Raw genomic sequence first — 19093 nt, 5'->3', positions numbered from 1 at the left:
AAATAAATAAAGATTTTTTTAAAATTGTACATATGGGACTGGGGAGACTGCTCAGTGGGTGGGGACACTTGCTACACAAGCATGAGAACCTGAGAGAGCTGGGATTCCCCAGCACCCACCTAAGTAGCTGGGTGCAGCCATGCATTCCTATGTCCCCAGGTCTGTGAGGAGTGGTCAGCCAGTCTCGCTGAAAAATGGCACCTCTGGGTTCAGTAAGAGACTGGACCTCAGGAAACAGTGGGTGAGGATGGAGGAGGACACTCAACACTGGCACCTGCACACGTTTACACCACACCGCACATACTACACACACACACACACACACACACACACACACACACACACACACACAAATGAACATAATGTGCTGTTTTAATGCATATATTCATTGTATAATGTTTAAATCAGTCCAAACATATATATCTCCAAACATTTTATTATTTCTTCATTGCAAAATGGTCAAAATCCTTTCTTTTGGCCTCTTTATTTTATTTATTTATTTTTTTGTTTTGTTTTTGCTTGTGTGTGTTGTATATGCACACGTACGTGCTCCTGTACTCTGGCACACAGCTCCCTTATGGTGGGATGAACTAGCCTGTGGTGGCCAGAGCAGAAAGTTGGGTGTCCTAATCCAGCCTCTTCCACCCATTCTTTTTTAAATATTTATTTATTTATTTGAGAGAGAAAGAGCAAGAATGGGCGTGCCCTGGCCTCCAGTCCCTGGCAAACGAACTCCAGATGCATGCCCCACCTTGTGCAACTGGCTTACGTGAGTCCTGAGGAATTGAACTGAGGTCCTTTGGCTTTGCAGGCAAATGCCTTAACCACTAAGCCATCTCTCCGGCTCTCTTCCACCCACTCTTGTTGGGTCTGGAGACTCTGGCTGATCCTGGAGATTTCCATGTTTTTCACAAGCTCTGGAGGTTCTCTGAGTCTCCTCTCCCCTGAAGGACTGGATTTCAGATGACTGTGGCCACACCCAGCCACCTAATGTGGTTCTGGAGATTTGAACTTGGCTGGTCTCAGGCCCTCACACTTGCACAGGCAGTGCTCTTAACCACTGGGACATCTCTCCATCCAGCCTCTGGCCTTTCGAAATGTGAAGTGGGCCTGGGGAGACTGCTCAGTGGTTAAAGGCACTTGCTTCAAGCGTGACATGCATTACTATTATCAATAATCAAGCTACAGTGCAATAGCACAGCAGAAGTTCACTCTTACAACCGTGATCAGTGCCCATGATAACCCTCCCTCCACCCTACCCCCACTCTCTGTACATTCTGCTTACTACCACTCTGCTCTCGATTTCCATGAGGTGCATATGAGTGAGATCATGCAGTGCCTGTGCTTGGTTTATCTCACTTAACATAATGATCTCCAGCTCAATCTATATGGTCACAAATGACAGAATTTTGTGGCAGAATAGTATTTGACTGAGTAGAAATATTTTCATTCATCATTTGACTAACAAAGGCTGCCCCCATTTCTTGGCTACTGTAAATAAGGAGTCTCTCACTCTTTTATTTCATATGTTGTTAATAAGATTCCAGCCCCCATGATCTAACTAAAGGATAAAGAAACACTAAATATTATGCAATTAATTAATTAATATTTTATCCTTGGGAACAAACACTGCTTCTCCATACTGTACCAGGGAAACTGAGTAACTGGAAAAGGAGTTACCCATCAAATGGCAAAATAATGCAAAATAATATTCACTAATAAGACAAATAAAATAATTTATCTGTAAATTGTTATGCTCATAAATATGCATACACATATGTGCTGCAGAGTTACTGTACTCAAAACAAATTTGGAATTTAGCAAATTTTATCTTGAAGTTCTGAATATATTTGTAAGTAAGAATTATTATTCAACCTTCAAAAAGATTCTACTATACAAATAATAACTGAAGTTCCAGTTGCAGTAAATATGAGTTTCTACATGAGGACATTTTTGGTACAAAATTGACTCTCTCTCTCTCTCTTTCTCGCTTTAGATAGATAGATATATAGATGATAGATAGATAGATAGATAGATAGATAGATAGATAGATCCAACATTTTCATTCTTAGATATTTATTCAGAAGAAATGCATACACATGTGTACCGAATGGCCTAGTGGTATGTTCATAGGTGAATTGTCTGTAACACCCACAAAATAGAGGCAATTTAAATAAACATCCACAGTGGAATAGTTTTCCTATTTTACATATGGCTGTGACAAAATCCCTGAGCAAACCAAGGGAGGACAGGTTTATTTGGGCTCACAGTTTCAGAAGTTTCAGCCCATGGTCAACTGGCCTTGTTTATCGGTCTGTGTTAACATTACATTATGGTGGGAATTCATGACAAGGAAGACCTGTTCACCTTGTAGGAGAACGGAAGCAAAAGAAAGACAGCAAAGAGGCCATAGGGCTCTGATATCTGCTTCAAGATTACTCATGGATGAACTAATTGTTTTCCTACTAGGCTCCACCTCCCAGGAGTGATGGCACACACTTTTCATCCCAGTACCCAGGAGGCAAGAGGTAGGAGGACCACTGTGAGACAACATAATGGATTTCAGATCAGTCTGGGTTAGAGCAAAAGCCTACCCGGAAAAACAAAAACAAAAAAAGAAAAGAAAGAAAAAGAAGAGAATAGGGTCTGAAGGTACTTCTTCACAATTTTGGAAAACAAACTGGAATTTGTGGTGAAATGAGGTACTTAACAGGAAGTAGTTACCTCCTGTTGCTTCCCACAGCACAAGTATACACGTTTAAGAATAGTTGGCACTTCAAATATTTGTTATTTAATGTATAATGATTTCCTTGCAGTGACTTGAGCTAATAAATTACTTGCATATCTTAAAAAAAAATGCTTCTGCTTTCTGAAGTTACGATCTTCAGATTGTGAAAGGGCATTGATTGAATCCAGGGCAGTCTTCAGACACAACTGGAGTCAACTGCTGAGTCGATGGGCTGACAAATGAGGGCACTGTTACCAGCTTAATCCCCAGATGGGCCAATTAGCTTCACATGGAGAAGAACTCTGTTCCAAAGCCACAGATCGCACCATTAACCCCAGTCAGTCGTCTTCAAATTGAGAGTCATTGATCACAAGAGGCCCAGGTATGAGTGTCAATAGCTCAGCACAAACCCATCATCTGCTCTGAGAGCAGGGTGCCGGTTACCTCCTATACCCTTCGTCGTGAATGTGCGCGCGAGCCGGCAGGTTGTTGGGGCCTCTTGGTCCCCTCCCATGTCCTCCATCCTACCATCTTATTAAGGTGAAAAGTCACCATTGCACAGCTTCTTCTGTCTTAAATAAGATGCGTGCTGTATAGGAAACAGATAATTGCATTATTGATTGGCAATATTATAGGCAAGCAACACATGACAAATGAATTCATTTCATTGATACTCAACAACAGCTTAAAATTCTAACACTGAGCCAGCTAGGCATGGTGATGCAAGCCTTTAGTCCCAGCACTTGGGAGGCAGAGTAGGAGGAGCATTGTGAGTTCAAGGCCAGCCTGAGACTATATGATGAATTCTAGGTCAGCCTGGGCTAGAATGAGACCCTATCTTGAAACCAAAAACAAACAAAAAAAAATCTTAACATTGACCCAAACAGATGAGGAAATTAAAAGCCATCTTAAAATTGTATTACTTCTGGGTAATAAAAATTAATATCAGAGCCAGGCATGGTGGCACATGCCTTTAATCCCAGTACGTGGGAGGCAGAGGTAGGAGGATTGCCATGAGTTTGAGGCCACCCTGAGACTACATAGTGAATTCCAGGTCAGCCTGAGCTAGAATAAGAGCCTACCTCGAAAAACAAAAAAAAAAAAAAAAATTAATATCAGAAGTAAAATTGTGTTAAGTATAAAATCTATAACATATAATTGACTCATCCAAGATATATACTTTTTCTTCATTGTGTTTATTCTCAAAACAAACCAAATCTTACCTAACTTCTTGTTGTAGAAAAATTTCAGAGCTATCCTTAAGCTGGGACTAAGCCTAAAACATTATTTGAAAGGATAATTTGAGGTAAAATGAGGTCAAATTAAAGTAATTTAAAATAGGCATTAATAAAAATAGTGTCATCCTTACCATCAATTCTGCAAACCTATAATAGGTGTTTTGATATGAGGATTCATTTAGTTCACTTACCTTTTAGTAATAAAATGTAATTAAGTTAATGATAAAACTGATGTTAGCAAAATGCTGATGCAGTTCTTTGTAGCAGAGCCAACACTCTTGGTTCTTTATGAACCTTTTGAATTAAGCCAAAAATTAGAAGAATAAAGGAGCAATGCTTTGCATGCAGTGATGGGGAGCTCAGGTGGGTTCCATTTGTGACTCATCCTCCCAGACAGAAGCCACTTTATGGACACTCCCAGAGCTCACAAACACATTCCGGATGTTCAAACTTAATATTTCTCTTTATCTTATACTTTGCATCATGGTTACTCTTCATGGTTTTTTTTGAAAAATATTTTGTTTGTTAGAGAGAGAAGGAGAGAAAGAGGATGGGTATGCTAGGGCCTTTAGCCACTACAGACTCTAGACACATGCTCCACCTTGTGCATCTGGCCTACATGAATACTGGGGAATCAAACCTGGGTCCTTAGGCTTTGCAGGCAAATGCCTTAACCACTAAGCCATCTCTCTAGCCTTTTTTTTTTTAATATTTTCTATTTATTTATTTGAGAGCGACAGACACAGAGAGAAAGACAGATAGAGGAAGAGAGAGAGAATGGGCACGCCAGGGCTTCCAGCTTCTGCAAACGAACTCCAGACGCGTGCGCCCCCTTGTGCATATGGCTAATGTGGGTCCTGGGGAACTGAGCCTCAAACTGGGGTCCTTAGGCTTCATAGGCAAGCGCTTAACCGCTAAGCCATCTCTCCAGCCCGTCTCCAGCCTTTTTTTTTCGAGGTAGGGTCTCACTCTAGCTCAGGCTGGCCTGGAATTCACTATGTAATCTCAGGGTGCTCAAGGTGGCCTCAAACTCATGGCAATCCTCCTACCTCTGCCTCCCGAGTGCTGGGATTAAAGGCGTGTGCCACCACGCCTGGCCATATTCTTTTTTAAAATATATTTTTATTTATTTCTAAGCATATAGAGATAGAGCAAAGAGAGATAGCAAGAATGGACTCACCAGGACCTCAGCCTCTGTAAATGAACTCCAGATGCATGCGCCACTTTGTGTATCTGGCTTTACGTGGGTACTGAGGAATGGAACCCTGGTCGTTAGACTTTGCAGGCAAGCACCTTCTAACTGTTGAGCCATCTCTTGAGTCCTTCTTCACATTCATTAACACTCTTCCCATGACATTTCTCACCATAAAGAGCCATCCAAACACCCTTTAGTTTCCAAAGGAAGGTGCTGGGAATTTGGACACAGACCACAGCACATGGAAGAAACTCAATAAGATGTACTATGTTATAGTCTTCTCCCTAGGTACATCAAATATGCATTTTCTTCCCCTTCCCAAAATATAGGAGTCAGGGTTTCAGAGTGAAGTCAGGCCCTCTATTCCCTTGTGAATATGGATCCCAGCTGAGACATTCAGTAGACACTGGGAAAGAAAACATCAGCTCTGCCTTAGCAGAAACTAGAATGTGCATGTAGACCTGCAGACCTGGGAGTTTGCTAACACTTTATCCTAGAACCAGAAAACCCAGACCACTCTCATGGGAGATTTGTGAGACGTGTTCTCCAGAGAAGTGAAGGAGGAAGGATGAGGCAGATGGTATGGTCACAACAGAGACCTAAGGGCTCCCCAGGAGACTGGTGCAGTGTGGGCCCTGGGATTAGCCTGTAGACTCCTCCTGAACTCAAGCCAGTGCTGTGGAGTTTACACTCACAGAAAGCGGAGTCACTAGGGTTAGGGAGCAGTGTTCAGGCAAATGACTTTATTGGTAGAGAGCAACTTCTGGAAAGGTGACTTGAGAAGTATCAGTGGTCAGTGTTCCAGCAAGTGGGGAAATGTCTGTTTTAGTGTTCAAAGGAGGGTGTTGCATATCAGAGAATTGACTGCAGTGGCCACTGATATGTCGAAGGACGTCAAAAGTGAGATGTAGATCATCATATGAACAAAGAATTAGATTGTAAGGTGTTAAGGTTGAGGCTTCATCTTATATGCATCCAATAAACATTGCTGTGTGGCGCCTTCTTCTTGCCTCCTTTATGTGTGAAACACTTGGAAGTTCTCCCATTGTCTACTAAATGATTTTGTTTCTTGTTTATTTTTTTTTTGGTTTTTTTTTTTTGTTTTTTTTTTTTTTGCTGTTTGGTTTTTGTTTTGTTTTGTTTGGTTTGGTTTTGGTTTTGGTTTTTCAAGGTAGGGTCTTGCTCAAGCCCAGGCTGACCTGGAATTCACTATGTAGTCTCAGGGTGGCCTTGAACTCACGGCGATCCTCCTACCTCTGCCTCCTGAGTGCTGGGATTAAAGGCGTGTGCCACCATGCTTGGCTTCTACTAAATGCTTTTTATTGACACAAATCTTTTTCACATTCTCTCCCTCCCTCCCCCCACACCCGCACTTGCTGAGGGTCCTTGTGTGTGAGGTCCCCACCCACCTTCCCTTCAAGGTTTGTCCTCTTATTTGTGTTCTTCCCCCAATGTCCTTAAGCATCATTCCTCAGAAAAGATTACTTTTTCTTTCATTGTCAATCTCTTGACTGACTCTTCAAAGTCTACTGTTTAGTATTTCTCATTAAAAAAGAATTAGGGCTGGAGAGATGGCTTAGCGGTTAAGCACTTGCCTATGAAGCCTAAGGACCCCAGTTCGAGGCTCGGCTCCCCAGGTCCCACGTTAGCCAGATGCACAAGGGGGCACACGCGTCTGGAGTTCATTTGCAGAGGCTGGAAGCCCTGGCTCGCCCATTCTCTCTCTCTCCCTCTATCTGTCTTTCTCTCTGTCTGTCACTCTCAAATAAACAAATAATGAACAAAACAAATATTAATATATTAATATATGTATATGTATATATACATATGTATATGTGTGTATGTGTGTGTATGTGTATGCATATATATATATATATATATATATATAAATTTGTCAGGGGAGAGAGAAATAGAGAGAGAGGGAGGGAGAATGGGCCAGGGTCCATTGCAAATGAACTCCAGACACATGCACTACTTTCTGCATCTGGTTTTAGGTGGGTATTAGAGAATTGAACCAAGGCCATCAGGCTTTGCAAACAAGTGCTTTTAACCACTGAGCCATCATCTCTCCAGCCCCACAATGCTAACATTGCATCAGGTTATGGGAATCTCAAAAGTCTGCCAAAAGGGCTCAGGAGAAGACTGAGTTCATAAAGTATTTGCCATGCAAGCATGAAGACCTGCGTTTGAATCCCAAATACCCACGTGAAGTTGGGAAATGACGTGCACTGGTAACCCTAGCATGAGGAGATGGAGGTAAGAGGTCACTGGGGGGCTGGAGAGATGGCTTAGCGGTTAAGCGCTTGCCTGTGAAGCCTAAGGACCCCAGATCGAGGCTCGGTTCCCCAGGTCCCACGTTAGCCAGATGCACAAGGGGATGCACGTGTCTGGAGTTCGTTTGCAGTGGCTGGAAGCCCTGGCTCGCCCATTGTCTCTCTCTCCCTCTATCTGTCTTTCTCTTTGTCTGTCACTCTCAAATAAATAAATAAAAAATGAACAAAAATATTAAAAAAAAATGAGGTCACTGGGGCCTGAGGTTAGTTAGCTTGTCTAACTCATGCAGTGAGTTCCAGGTTCAGTGAGAGACCTTATCTCCAAACTGTGGTGGAGAACAATGGAGGAAGATGCCAGACATTGACCTCGGGCTTCCACACACATGTGCCCACCCACCTACACACATACATATCAACCTACATGCATATGAGCAGATACACATATACAAAACATGTCTACCTAAAAGTCTTATACAAACCCAGTAATCCTGGTCACGCTAGACTTTAGGATGGGGGTGCCTCCCCATATACTTAATCACAAGTTGGAAAAGCGATTGCAAGAAAGTGAAGACAGTAAACCTACAGAGCATCCATGCTTGGTGGCCCCTGACATCGTGAAGTCCCACCTGATCCTGTGGCTGATCCAGCAACTTGCTGCTGCCGCCCAACTTTGCAAGAGAATATTGTAGCACACATCACTAGCCCGGGAAGAAATGAAAATTCAAAATTCAAAAGTACGACTCCTACTGAATGCATATTGTTTGCACAGAGTCATAAACTTGAGAAAAATCACAATCAGGACCATCCATTCTGGCCCTCTACACATCAGCCAAGTGTAAGCAACAGAACAAGACTCCTAGTAGGCTGATCGCAATAAACACCAGTTCCTCTCCACATTTTCACACTCTCCCCTCTTCCTCATTGTCACTTAATCATAAACTCAGTTCAATGAAGGTTTCAAGTGCATCACACCATGAAATTATTTCAACCCAAGAAGCCAATATCTTCCCATTTGTAAGCTTCAGAAGGCACTTATCAGTTATGATCTTTATTTGGCCTCTGTTTAATGGCATACTACCAAACCCTGTTAGCCCTTTGAGATTCTTTCCCACCTTGACTTCCATAACTCCATTTCTTTCTCCTCTTGCCTGTTTGGTTATTGGGCTCCATTTTCTTCTACTTGTCCATAGGAATCCCTCCCCCCTCCACGCACCCACTAAAGGTGCCATCGTGTCCAAACAATGCTATAGCCTGAACACCAAGCCTTTACTACATGGACTTTTGTGGGGTACTTACAATGTAACTTTCGGGGCAGGGGACGACACTTGTGCTTCAGATGAGAACCTCAGTCAATCCCCGATACCGCAAACAGACAAATAAACACGTCAAACTGTGACAATTACTATATCTGCCTTGACGTTTCACAAGCATACTTCCATTTTGTCAAAATGGCTTAACTTCTCTATTTTGGCCCAAATGATACATTTTTATCTTTTCATAATCATATTTCTTGATAAGTACTTCTCCAAAATAAGCAGCTGCTAGAGTTTATGTGTTCAAGTGGGTGCCTGCACACACACACACACACACACACACACACACACACACACATGCACGATGCCTCCCCCAGGTGTGAAGAAGCTAATAATTCTGGCCATTACCATTCATTTCTTCTTTTCAATACCCTTCTGTTTGTCATTTGATCACTCAGTTCACATCATAAATTCTAGAGACTTCCTTCTCTCATCTACCACTTCTGCATTTACATAAACTCTTGTTCCTTTTCCTGGTTATTCTTCATGTTGAGCTCAAGTATTTTCACATCACTAAGATCTTCTCTGAACCTATCTTTTTTTCATTCCATGGGGTCCCTGAAGTCCCTGATGTTATGCTCCCTTGCCTTCTTTGGTGCCTGACCTTTGGCTTAATTTTAACACTCATCTAAAATGCCATTAACCTCTTTTTAGGTTGACTTGACTCATTCCCTCTCATCTGAATTGTTCCCCACAGTTCTCATATTCTATTATATTTTTTGTTTATTTTTGTTTTCTGAGGTAGGGTTTCACTCTAGTTCAGGCCAACCTGGAATTCACTATGTAATCTCAGGGTGGCCTCAAACTCATGGTGATCCTCCTACCCCTGCCTCCCAAGTGCTGGGATTAAAGATGTGCACCACCATGCCTGGCACACATTATACATATTTCTATTGAAACATTTATTTGTATTGTAGCTGCTCATTTACAATGGAACATCTTGAATAGGCTCTATAATGTATTCTTCTTTCTCTCTAGACCTTTGTGTAGAAAGTGTTAATGGAATTAAGTTGGATGAAAGCCATCATGTAAATTGTATCATCTGAAGCATAAACATTTTCTCAGGAAAAGCAATGGAACCTAGTAATTTTACAAGTAGAAAAGGCTTGTAGAGATTTGAGGAAAGAGAGGATTATGATTGCCAGGCCATCATTAAGGAGTGTGTGAAGAGTAGTAAAAGTGGGAGACTTGCTCCTTTTACTCGCTGTTTCTAAAATTTTCCTAATAGATTATCTAAAATTAAAAAAAGTCACCTATAAATAATATTTCTAGGTTTCATGTATCTCAAGGACTTTCTGAAGTATCTGGAAGAAGGAAACAGCTAGAAGAAAGGAACTTTTCAGAAGACGGGAAGTGGAAAGGGATCTCCAGTAGGCAAGCATGACGTGTATAATAAACTGTGATTATCAGAACCTTGTTTATTCAAGGTTCAGACACTTTGAATGGAGCAACAAAAATCAAAGCATTTAAGGTGGACACCAAGTGCAATCATTTTCTTGATTTTTTTCTCGGGGGGAAGGGGTGTGGGGGAGTTGGAGGTAGGGTCTTGTTCTAACCCAGGCTGACCTGGAATTCATTATGTAGTTTCAGGCTGGCCTCGAACTCACCGAATCTTACCTTTGCCTCCTGAGTGCTGGGATTAAAGGCATGCACCATCACACTGGACATTTTCTTGATTTTTTAATACATTGATATAGAACAAAAGAAGGAAATTGCTTTATGGTAATCAGACATGCAAAGAAAAAAAAAGGTTGTCATACATTAATTTTTAAAGATCTATCTGATACGTGATTCATACCTTGATTTTGTAGTATCTATACATGTCATGGACTCTTCAGGGATAAAATTTATGATCATCTTCAAATCCTTTTTAAATTTTTTTTTTTTATTTTCAGCTTTTCTTTTCAAGGTATGGTTTTATTCTAACCCAGGCTGACCTAGAACTCATTCTGTAGTCCCAGGCTGTCCTCAAACTCACTGCCATCCTCCTACCTCTGCCTCCTGAGTGCTGGGATTAAATGTTTGAGCCACCACACCTGGCCCATCTTTATTTTCTTTAAGAAAAAAAAAATCAGAACTCAATCCAGGGCAAAAGTCTCCCAAAATATTTAATAACATTACTGTAAGTAATAATATGGAAATTTGTTGGCATATATTCACCACACAGAAATATAAACAAATGTAGGGAAGATACTATTGTAATTAATTTTGTGCCTTGAACACCTGTTCATCTAAATATATTTCTTTCTGTAATAGCAGATAGTTCTTTTGCTCATGTGAGCACATATCAAAATAAGAAACAGAGAAAATATTTATGCCACAGAAAGAATCTACTTTTTAAACAAAAATATATTTATTTATTATTTGAGAGAGATAGAGAGAAGCAGACAGAAAGAGAGATCGAGAGAGAGAGAGAGAATGGGCATGCCAGGGCCTCTAGCCACTGCAAGTGAACTCCAGATGCATGCGCCACCTTGTGCACCTGGCTTACATGGGTCCTGGGTCCTTGGGCTTTGCAGGCAAGCACCTTAACTGCCAAGCCATTTCTCCAGCCCAGAATCTACTTTTTAAAAGGAATTTGAAGTTGGAGTTTCAACTGAGCATCCAAGATATACAAAGTCTAAAATTTCAGGCTTGGTCCCCATCATGCAGAAAGTAGTTCAGAACCATAGTTTATGAAAAATATAGAATGGGAACCAGGTGTGGTGGTGCACACCTTTAATCCTAGAACTTGAGAGGCTGAGATAGGGGAAATACCATGAGTTCAAGGCCAGCATGGGCTATAGAGTAAGTTCTAGGTTAGTCTGGGCTACAGTGAGACCCTGCCTCAAAAAAAAAAAAAAAAAAGTATAAAATGGGAAAAATCCATGAGAGAGGAGATCTCTGAAGGGGAGCTGGGTCCTCTAACTCCTGATAGGAAGGAGGCTTGCTTCTTCAGCCCATGAAGCTGGGAAGAGCTTGTTTTCTGAAAAGAAGGGATACTATGGACTGAATTCTAGTGCCCACTCAAGAATTTGAAACAGGGCGCTCAAATGCTTCCATGCAGAAGAAAGAGGAGGGCTGGGGAAATTGCTTAATGGTTAAGGTGCTTGCCTGCCAAGCCTAAGGACCCCAATTCGATTCCATAGGACCCACGTAAGCCAGATGCACAAGGTGGCACAATGTGTCTGGAGTTCGTTTGCAGTGGCTGGAGGCCCTGGAGCGTCCACTCTCTCTTTCTCTCTGCCTCTTCCCCCCCCCTCTCTCTCAAGTAACTAAATAAAATATTTTTTTAAAAAGAAAGAGGAGCCGGGTGTGGTGGCGCACGCCTTTAATCCCAGCATTCAGGAGGCAGAGGTAGGAGGATCGCCATGAGTTCAAGGCCACCCTGAGATGACAGAGTTAATTCCAGGTCAGCCTGGACCAGAGTGAGACCTTACCTCGAAAAACCAAAAAAAAGAAAAAGAAAGAGGGAAGAAAAAGGGGTAATGTTTGAATATTTCCTGGGGCTTAAAGTTTTGAAGCGGGAGACACCTGGCCATGTCGCCAGGATTTTTGGTAGAGCAGCCAGGAACAACACTCCAGAAAACAAAACCATTGAAAACAGCCAGCCTCAAGCCCATGCTGTAGCTCCCTGGGTGGGCAGTGGATAGGGTGCTGTACTTGATTTAGTGCTCTGTGTTCTCTGTCTAGAACAAAGGGCCTAGCATTGCAAAATGAATTTTCATTTTGCATCTGGTCTTGCAAATGCCAGTCTGAAAAAAAGTATGGAGCTGGCTAACAGTGTCCTTTACCCAGAGACTTGCTTGTGGGTTAGAGGAGGAAAACAAGGTGGAAAAAATAGAGAAGCTGAGCCTGACAGCTTTCCTGTCTTAGCCTTTTAGCCTCAAATTATAAATCAAAGCCACAGTTTTAGTAAAAATCACATCATTAATTGAGATGTTGTTTGCAACTTAAAAATAGTCATAGCTCTGTGTAGCAATGAAAGGTCAACAGCAAGATACTAGATTTCCTTATGCCATAAGGAAGTGACTGAGATTAGGAGCGAAGTCATCTCCTTTTAGGGGTAGTTAGAGACCCAGGCCCAGGAAGACATGGATTAAAAGAATATAGTGCTTCTCCCATCTGCCCTATTAATTCATATAATTTTATCTCCTCTCATTTACCGTCAACCCTCAGATGATCCTACAACAATCTAATTCCATCTACCTGGGGTTTGTTGTTGTTGTTTTCTAGGTAGGGTCTCACTCTAGCCCAAGCTGACCTGGAATTCCCTATGTAGTCTCAAGGTGGCCGTGAACTCATGGTAATCCTCCTACCTCCCAAGTGCTAGGATTAAAAGCATGAGCCACCACACCTGGCTTTTCTTTTTTCTTTCTTTCCTTCTTACTTTTTTTTTTTTTTTTTTGGTACCTGGGGCTCTTTGGATGGTCCTCCAAGACCAGAATGTCAACAAGAATGGAGACACTAAAGATCCCTCCATGCCCCTCTTCAGCCTGGAGTCACTGTCCATTTCCTACACAGTTTTAAGATTTTTAACTCTTAAAGGGAGAATTTTGTAGGTAGGAGGACATTAGGCTTAGAGATCATTAAAGAAAGGACCCCACTCTCTGTTTCCCTGGTAACATTTGAAAGGGAAGAGACACTTCCTCCTAAGCACAGGGAAGTGTCTTCTGGTCCTGGGAGCCTGTCAATTGCCCTCCTTCCTGGTCAAGAGACCACCCTTCACCTATAAACATGCCGAAGGGGCAGGAGTAATTATCCCCTTAATAAAATAATGTATTATACCCCAAGTACAACCTTGGTACAGTTGCTTGCAGACCCTCAGGGCCAAGTCGGCCTGCTTTATTGAGTTCTAACTAAAAGGCTTAACTTTTCCCTTTCTTTCTCTCTTTGGATGTTGGTGAAAATCCTAAACATGCTTGTCCTAGAACTTTGGGCCTTTCCACATTTCTTTTCCCTGCTCCAAGCTCCTGATCTAGCAACCCCCTCTCTCTTTCTTATGGGAAATGCTCCTACTCTTGGGAGTCTTTCTTAAGAGTTTCCTTAAGAAAGTCTACTTTTGCCCTCCTCACCTCCTTGCCCACATTCCTTAGATCTTCTTTGGCAAGTAAAACAAAATTGAGAGCCGTAGCTACTTGAATCCAGCCCATCTGGGCCAAAAGCAGCTCCGTAGCTCTCAAAATCCCATAATTCAAGCTATGCCAGAAACATAGATCAATATGTTTGTGTCTCTACAATGACAGACTTATTGAATAACAATAAATTCACATTTCATTGGCTTTATTTTACCAAGTGCTCTTGGTTTTGCTTGATAGTCATGATCACAGAATTTACAAAGTCTTTATTCTGCTCTAATCTTAAGTAAAATCCTTTAATATGCACATTACACATAGCAGGTAACAGGAAGGCTGAGGAAAGGTTGAAAGTAGACACAGAATTGAAGTAAAAGTGGAGAGCTGACTCAAATGCAATCACTTCAGGTGGTCAGATAAAAGTGTTAACTAGAGGCTGGACATGGTGGCACATGCCTTTAATCCCAGCACTCAGGAGGCAGGGGTAGGAGGATCAACATGAGTTCTCTAGGCCACCCTGAGACTACATAGTGAGTCAGCCTGGGCTACAGCGAGACCCTGCCTCAAAAAAAGAAAAAAAAATATTAACTATCAACAGAGCTATCTAGGTATCAAGACTGGATGGCTTGTAGGTTTTAAGGGGACAGTGGTAAGTGGAGGGATTGAGATGAGCTAAATTGTGGGTCAGAGTTAAAAGTTTGTTGCTTGAAAATCCGAGACACACATATACACTAGGTGGTATGATAAGGTGACAGGTAGATGTGTAACGCTATGCCACAACCATAGGTTTTTGTTTTGTGTGTTTCAGATGAGGGGCTTACATGATTCATTGGTCTGTGGTGTTTGGTAAGATCATATGGCTGCTATTGACATATCTATGTATCCATGTACCCCTGATTTAGAGTGAAATCAAGGGTGGCGATTCTTTTGTTAGAATGCATTCGATATTTATCAGTCTGTGCCTTATGATCACGCTGTGTAGCGGGTGGTTGTTTTCGCTCAGACAAGCTACCAAGTCATCCTGCTTTAGCACTTGAACTGAAAATAGAGCATCTCAAGGAAAACTGCCACTTCAGAAAATGGAGTCACTCAGGACAAGGCAGTTTGAAAGTTGCTGTTCTGTACAACATGGAATAACCCTGGGTGGGTGGCAACCCACTCTCCATATCTCCTGCTAAATACAAAGTAAACCAGTATGATTTAATGAAATGGCACAGAATCAACAATTAAAAGACTTCATATGAGATTCCCCCTCCCCCCAAAAAAGTCAGGGGTGGATTGGGAACTCTCTAGTTGACCCTGTATATATTTTAATTAATAGGAAGAGAAACCTTTTTATGGGTGGCAGAACTCTCTGGAACAGGCCTGTATTTATGTGAGATAGTTGAAGAATGAGTTGAGGTAATTATCCAGGTAAGGTTGGAAATTCACTGCTATTATTTCTCTGCTAGCTGTTACTCTGGAAAGTTCAATCTCCACAGAATAGACTCTGTAACAACTAGGAAGATAAAATTATATACTAAAGTGAGGCTCTGGGATTACAGTAAGTATGTATTTATTGCATACCAAAATTCTGCCAAACTGCCAGGAATAATAATTATACATGCTTGTTGCTTTGGAACTTGAAACGTGAGGTCTAGTGGAGCTCCATAAGCAGTTATTTAATTGTGGTCAGTAACTTCATGTGTCCCAAGTGTCTTGAAATATAAACATAATGCCTAGAGATTTCTTAACTTGCTAGCAGATTCAGATGTCTAAGAGAGAGAATGAAAAATATTTTCATTCATACTCTGGTAATACAGGAAGGAAGATGGAGGCTTCCACAGGGCTTTAGTTGTTTGATTTTCAAACATTTTTTAAAATTATTTTTTTACTTTTTGGTCTTTCAAGGTAGGGTCTCATTCCAGCCCAGGCTGACCTGGAACTGGAGCTCACTCTGTACTCTTAGGATGGCCTCGAACTCAAGGTGATCCTCCTACCTCTGCCTCACAAGTGCTGGGATGAATGACATGTGCCACCATGCCCTGCTAAAATTCTTTAAGAAAGTTTTATTTTTATTTATTTTGCATGTGTGTAGCGTGGGGGAGGGGGAATGTACCAGAGGCCACTGCAAATGAACTCTAGACACATGTGCTATTTTGCATCTGGATTTATGTGGGTGCTGAGGAACTGAGCCTGTGCCATTGGCTTTACAAGTAAGTGCCTTTAACCATTGAGCCATCTCCCCAAATACTTTCATATGGCACAAGATTAATGACATATCTGGCCCTCAGGAATGATCATATGTCCCATATAGGCACATGATTTAGGCTTCAGGAAAGATCTGGGGAAAAGGGCTGGAGAGATGGCTTAGTGGTTATGCGCTTGCCTGTGAAGCCTAAGGACCCCGGTTCGAGGCTCGATTCTCTAGGACCCACGTTAGCCAGATGCACAAGGGGGCACATGCGTCTGGAGTTCGTTTGCAGTGGCTGAAGGCCCTGCCGCGCCCATTTTCTCTCTTTCTCTCCCTCTCTCTACCTCTTCCTCTCTCTGTCTGTCACTGTCAAATAAATAAATAAAAATAAAAAATAAAAAAAAGATCTGGGAAAAAGAAAAAAAGACAATGAATAATGATAACTCTTATGAAGGACCCTTCCATTATCTCTTAGTTCAGGTTGTTACAACAACAACAAAAAACCTCACAGATGTGGGTGGCCTCACCAACAGAATTTTATTTCTCACAGTTCTGGAGGCTAAGAATTCCGAAATCAAGTCCTCAATTCTAAAGTCTGGTAAGGGTTTTCTTGTGTTCTGCAATGGTAGAGGAGAGTAGGGGGGAAGAGAGGATGGTCAAAAGTTCTTATGTCTCTTGTTTGTTTGTTTTGGTTTGTTTTTGAGATATGGTCAATGCAGTCCAGACTAGCCTCAAACTTCTCATCCTCCTGCCTTAGCCTTCTGAGTTCTGAGATTGTTAGTGTGTGCCACTAAGCCTAGCTTGGTGCTTTCTTTTTTTTTTTTTTTAATTTATTTATTTGAGAGCGACAGACATAGAGAGAAAGACAGATAGAGGGAGAGAGAGAGAATGGGCGCGCCAGGGCTTCCAGCCTCTGCAAACGAACTCCAGACGCGTGTGCCCCCTTGTGCATCTGGCTAACGTGGGACCTGGGGAACCGAGCCTTGAACCGGGGTCCTTAGGCTTCACAGGCAAGCGCTTAACCGCTACGCCATCTCTCCAGCCCAGGTGCTTTCTTATAAAGACACTAATTTCATTCATAGGGGCTCCAACCTCATGACCTTCTTACCTCCCAAAGATACTCTAAAGCTACCACTTTGGGGTTAGGATTTCAAGACATGAATGTTTGGAGAGGCATTTGGTCAATTACTTATATATCTATATTAATTACTTTTATCATTGCTAAAACCAAATATCTGACAAAGATATTTGTCAGATTTTATATATATTTACATAAATATGTAAAAATATTTTGGCTTACAGTTTAAAAAGGGATATAGCAAATTGTGGTTGCAAAAGCATGAGGCAGCTGGTCCCATTGAATCTGTGGTCAGGAAGAGGAGATAGATGATACTGTTTCCTCAGAGATATGTCTGCAGGCTTGTTTCCTACATAACTTTTGGCCTGTCCAATTGACAGTCTATATTAGCCATCATGGTCCGCTTGTTAATTTGACACCCAAATATATCACTCTTAAGCCATAACCTTTCACTCCTTGTCTCCATAGGTTCATGATCTCACAAAGCAAACTGCATTCAGTCCATTTTCAAAAGTCCTGGGCTGGAGAGATGGCTTAGCGGTTAAGCGCTTGCCTGTGAAGCCTCAGGACCCTGGTTTGAGGCTCGGTTCCCCAGGTCCCACATTAGCCAGATGCACAAGGGGGCGCACGTGTCTGGAGTTCGTTTGCAGAGGCTGGAGGCCCTGGCGTGCCCATTCTCTCTCTCTTCCTCTATCTGTCTTTCTCTCTGTGTCTGTTGCTCTCACATAAATAAATAAAAAATTTAAAAAAATATATTTATAAAAAGTCCTCACAGTCTTGGATTGGAGAGCTTGCTCAGTGGTTAAAGGCACTTGCCTACAAACCTGGGTTTGATTCCCTAACACCCATGTAAAGCCAGATGCATAAAGTAGCTCATGTGTCTGGAGTTTGTTTGTAGCGACTGGAGGCCCTGGGGCACTCATTCTCTCTGTCTCTCTTCTCTCAATCTCTCTCTGTTTGCAAATAAATAAAAAAGTTCTCACAGCCTTTAACAGTTCTAAAACCAGGAATAGATGGTAAAACCCTATGGCTGAAGACTCCACATACTTGAGCTGCAAGGTCACTAAGAAATCATGCTGGAACTGAGCTGAGAACCTCCTCCATGTAGACCAGCTGACAGAAAGCTGGAAGAAGCCATGCTGCATGCAGTTCAATGGGAGAGAGAGAAATCACCAGTGAAGATACTCAACAGTGGACACTTCAAGACTTAAATTTCGCCAGCTAGGCCAAACGAGCTAACGGGTGCAATAGTGGCACATCTGTCATGGTAGAAACCAACCACCCTCCAATTTGACTGGAGGCCTGCTCCATGGGAGGGAATATATCACTGATACTCAAAGACTACAACAGGGGTAGTCATGAGCCCTAGGGGTGTAACGTTTGCAGCTGTCTAGCTAAATATACATACTATGCTCACCAAACTGCTAAGTAAGCACTTCTCTTAATGTTAATACCCATATATAAATGCTATTCTCAGTTTTGGTTCTCTTTTCAGATGGCAGTGACCTTGGGATGATTCAGAAGGCACCATGGTGCTGAGAAGAAGTAACAGAGGACTGCTCCGCACTGAAATATCTCTATCACACTTTCCAAGGTTCAGGGTCCATTGTGGAAGAGGTGGTGGAAAGAATGTAAGAGCCAAAGGAAGGGTATTACTCCTTACAACGTGCTCGTCCAGACACAATATGGCCTGGATATCCATGACCTTACAGTGCCTGACACTACCTACACAAGTCCATCATAATAGGAGGAAAAGGTGATGACATCAAAATAAAAGAGAGACTGATTGAGAGGGGGAGAGGATATGATGGAGAGTGGAGTTTCCAAAGGGAAAGTGGGGGAAAGGAAGGAATTACCATGGAATATTTTTTACAATTATGGAATTTGTCAATAAAAAGCATAAAAATAAAATAGATGTCCCCATAAAAAAAAAAGTATAAGTTCAGGAGCTGGAGAAGTGGCTCAGCACTTAAGGTGCTTACTTGCAAAGACTGATGGCCTGAGTTCAATTCCCCAGTACCCACATAAACCAGATGCACAA

General features: G+C 41.9%; 1 protein-coding gene across 1 annotated transcript in view; it reads right to left on the bottom strand.

Annotated features, from left to right (window-relative positions):
- The window catches only part of LOC123458769 (basic proline-rich protein-like), a 30272-nt gene that overhangs the window by 2776 nt on the left and 8403 nt on the right, over positions 1-19093 (bottom strand). The window contains exons 3-4 of the mRNA XM_045144073.1: positions 14019-14137; positions 13802-13925 (exon numbers count right to left, since the gene is read on the bottom strand). Coding sequence (XP_045000008.1) covers positions 13802-13925; positions 14019-14137 — 243 coding nt within the window. The remainder of the gene's footprint in view (positions 1-13801; positions 13926-14018; positions 14138-19093) is intronic.

The sequence above is a fragment of the Jaculus jaculus genome, chromosome 1, assembly GCF_020740685.1.
Source record: "Jaculus jaculus isolate mJacJac1 chromosome 1, mJacJac1.mat.Y.cur, whole genome shotgun sequence".
In the NCBI taxonomy this organism is placed as follows: Eukaryota; Metazoa; Chordata; class Mammalia; order Rodentia; family Dipodidae; genus Jaculus; species Jaculus jaculus.
Note: the sequence above shows the minus strand (reverse complement) of the source record. Positions and strands in the feature narration are given on the sequence as shown.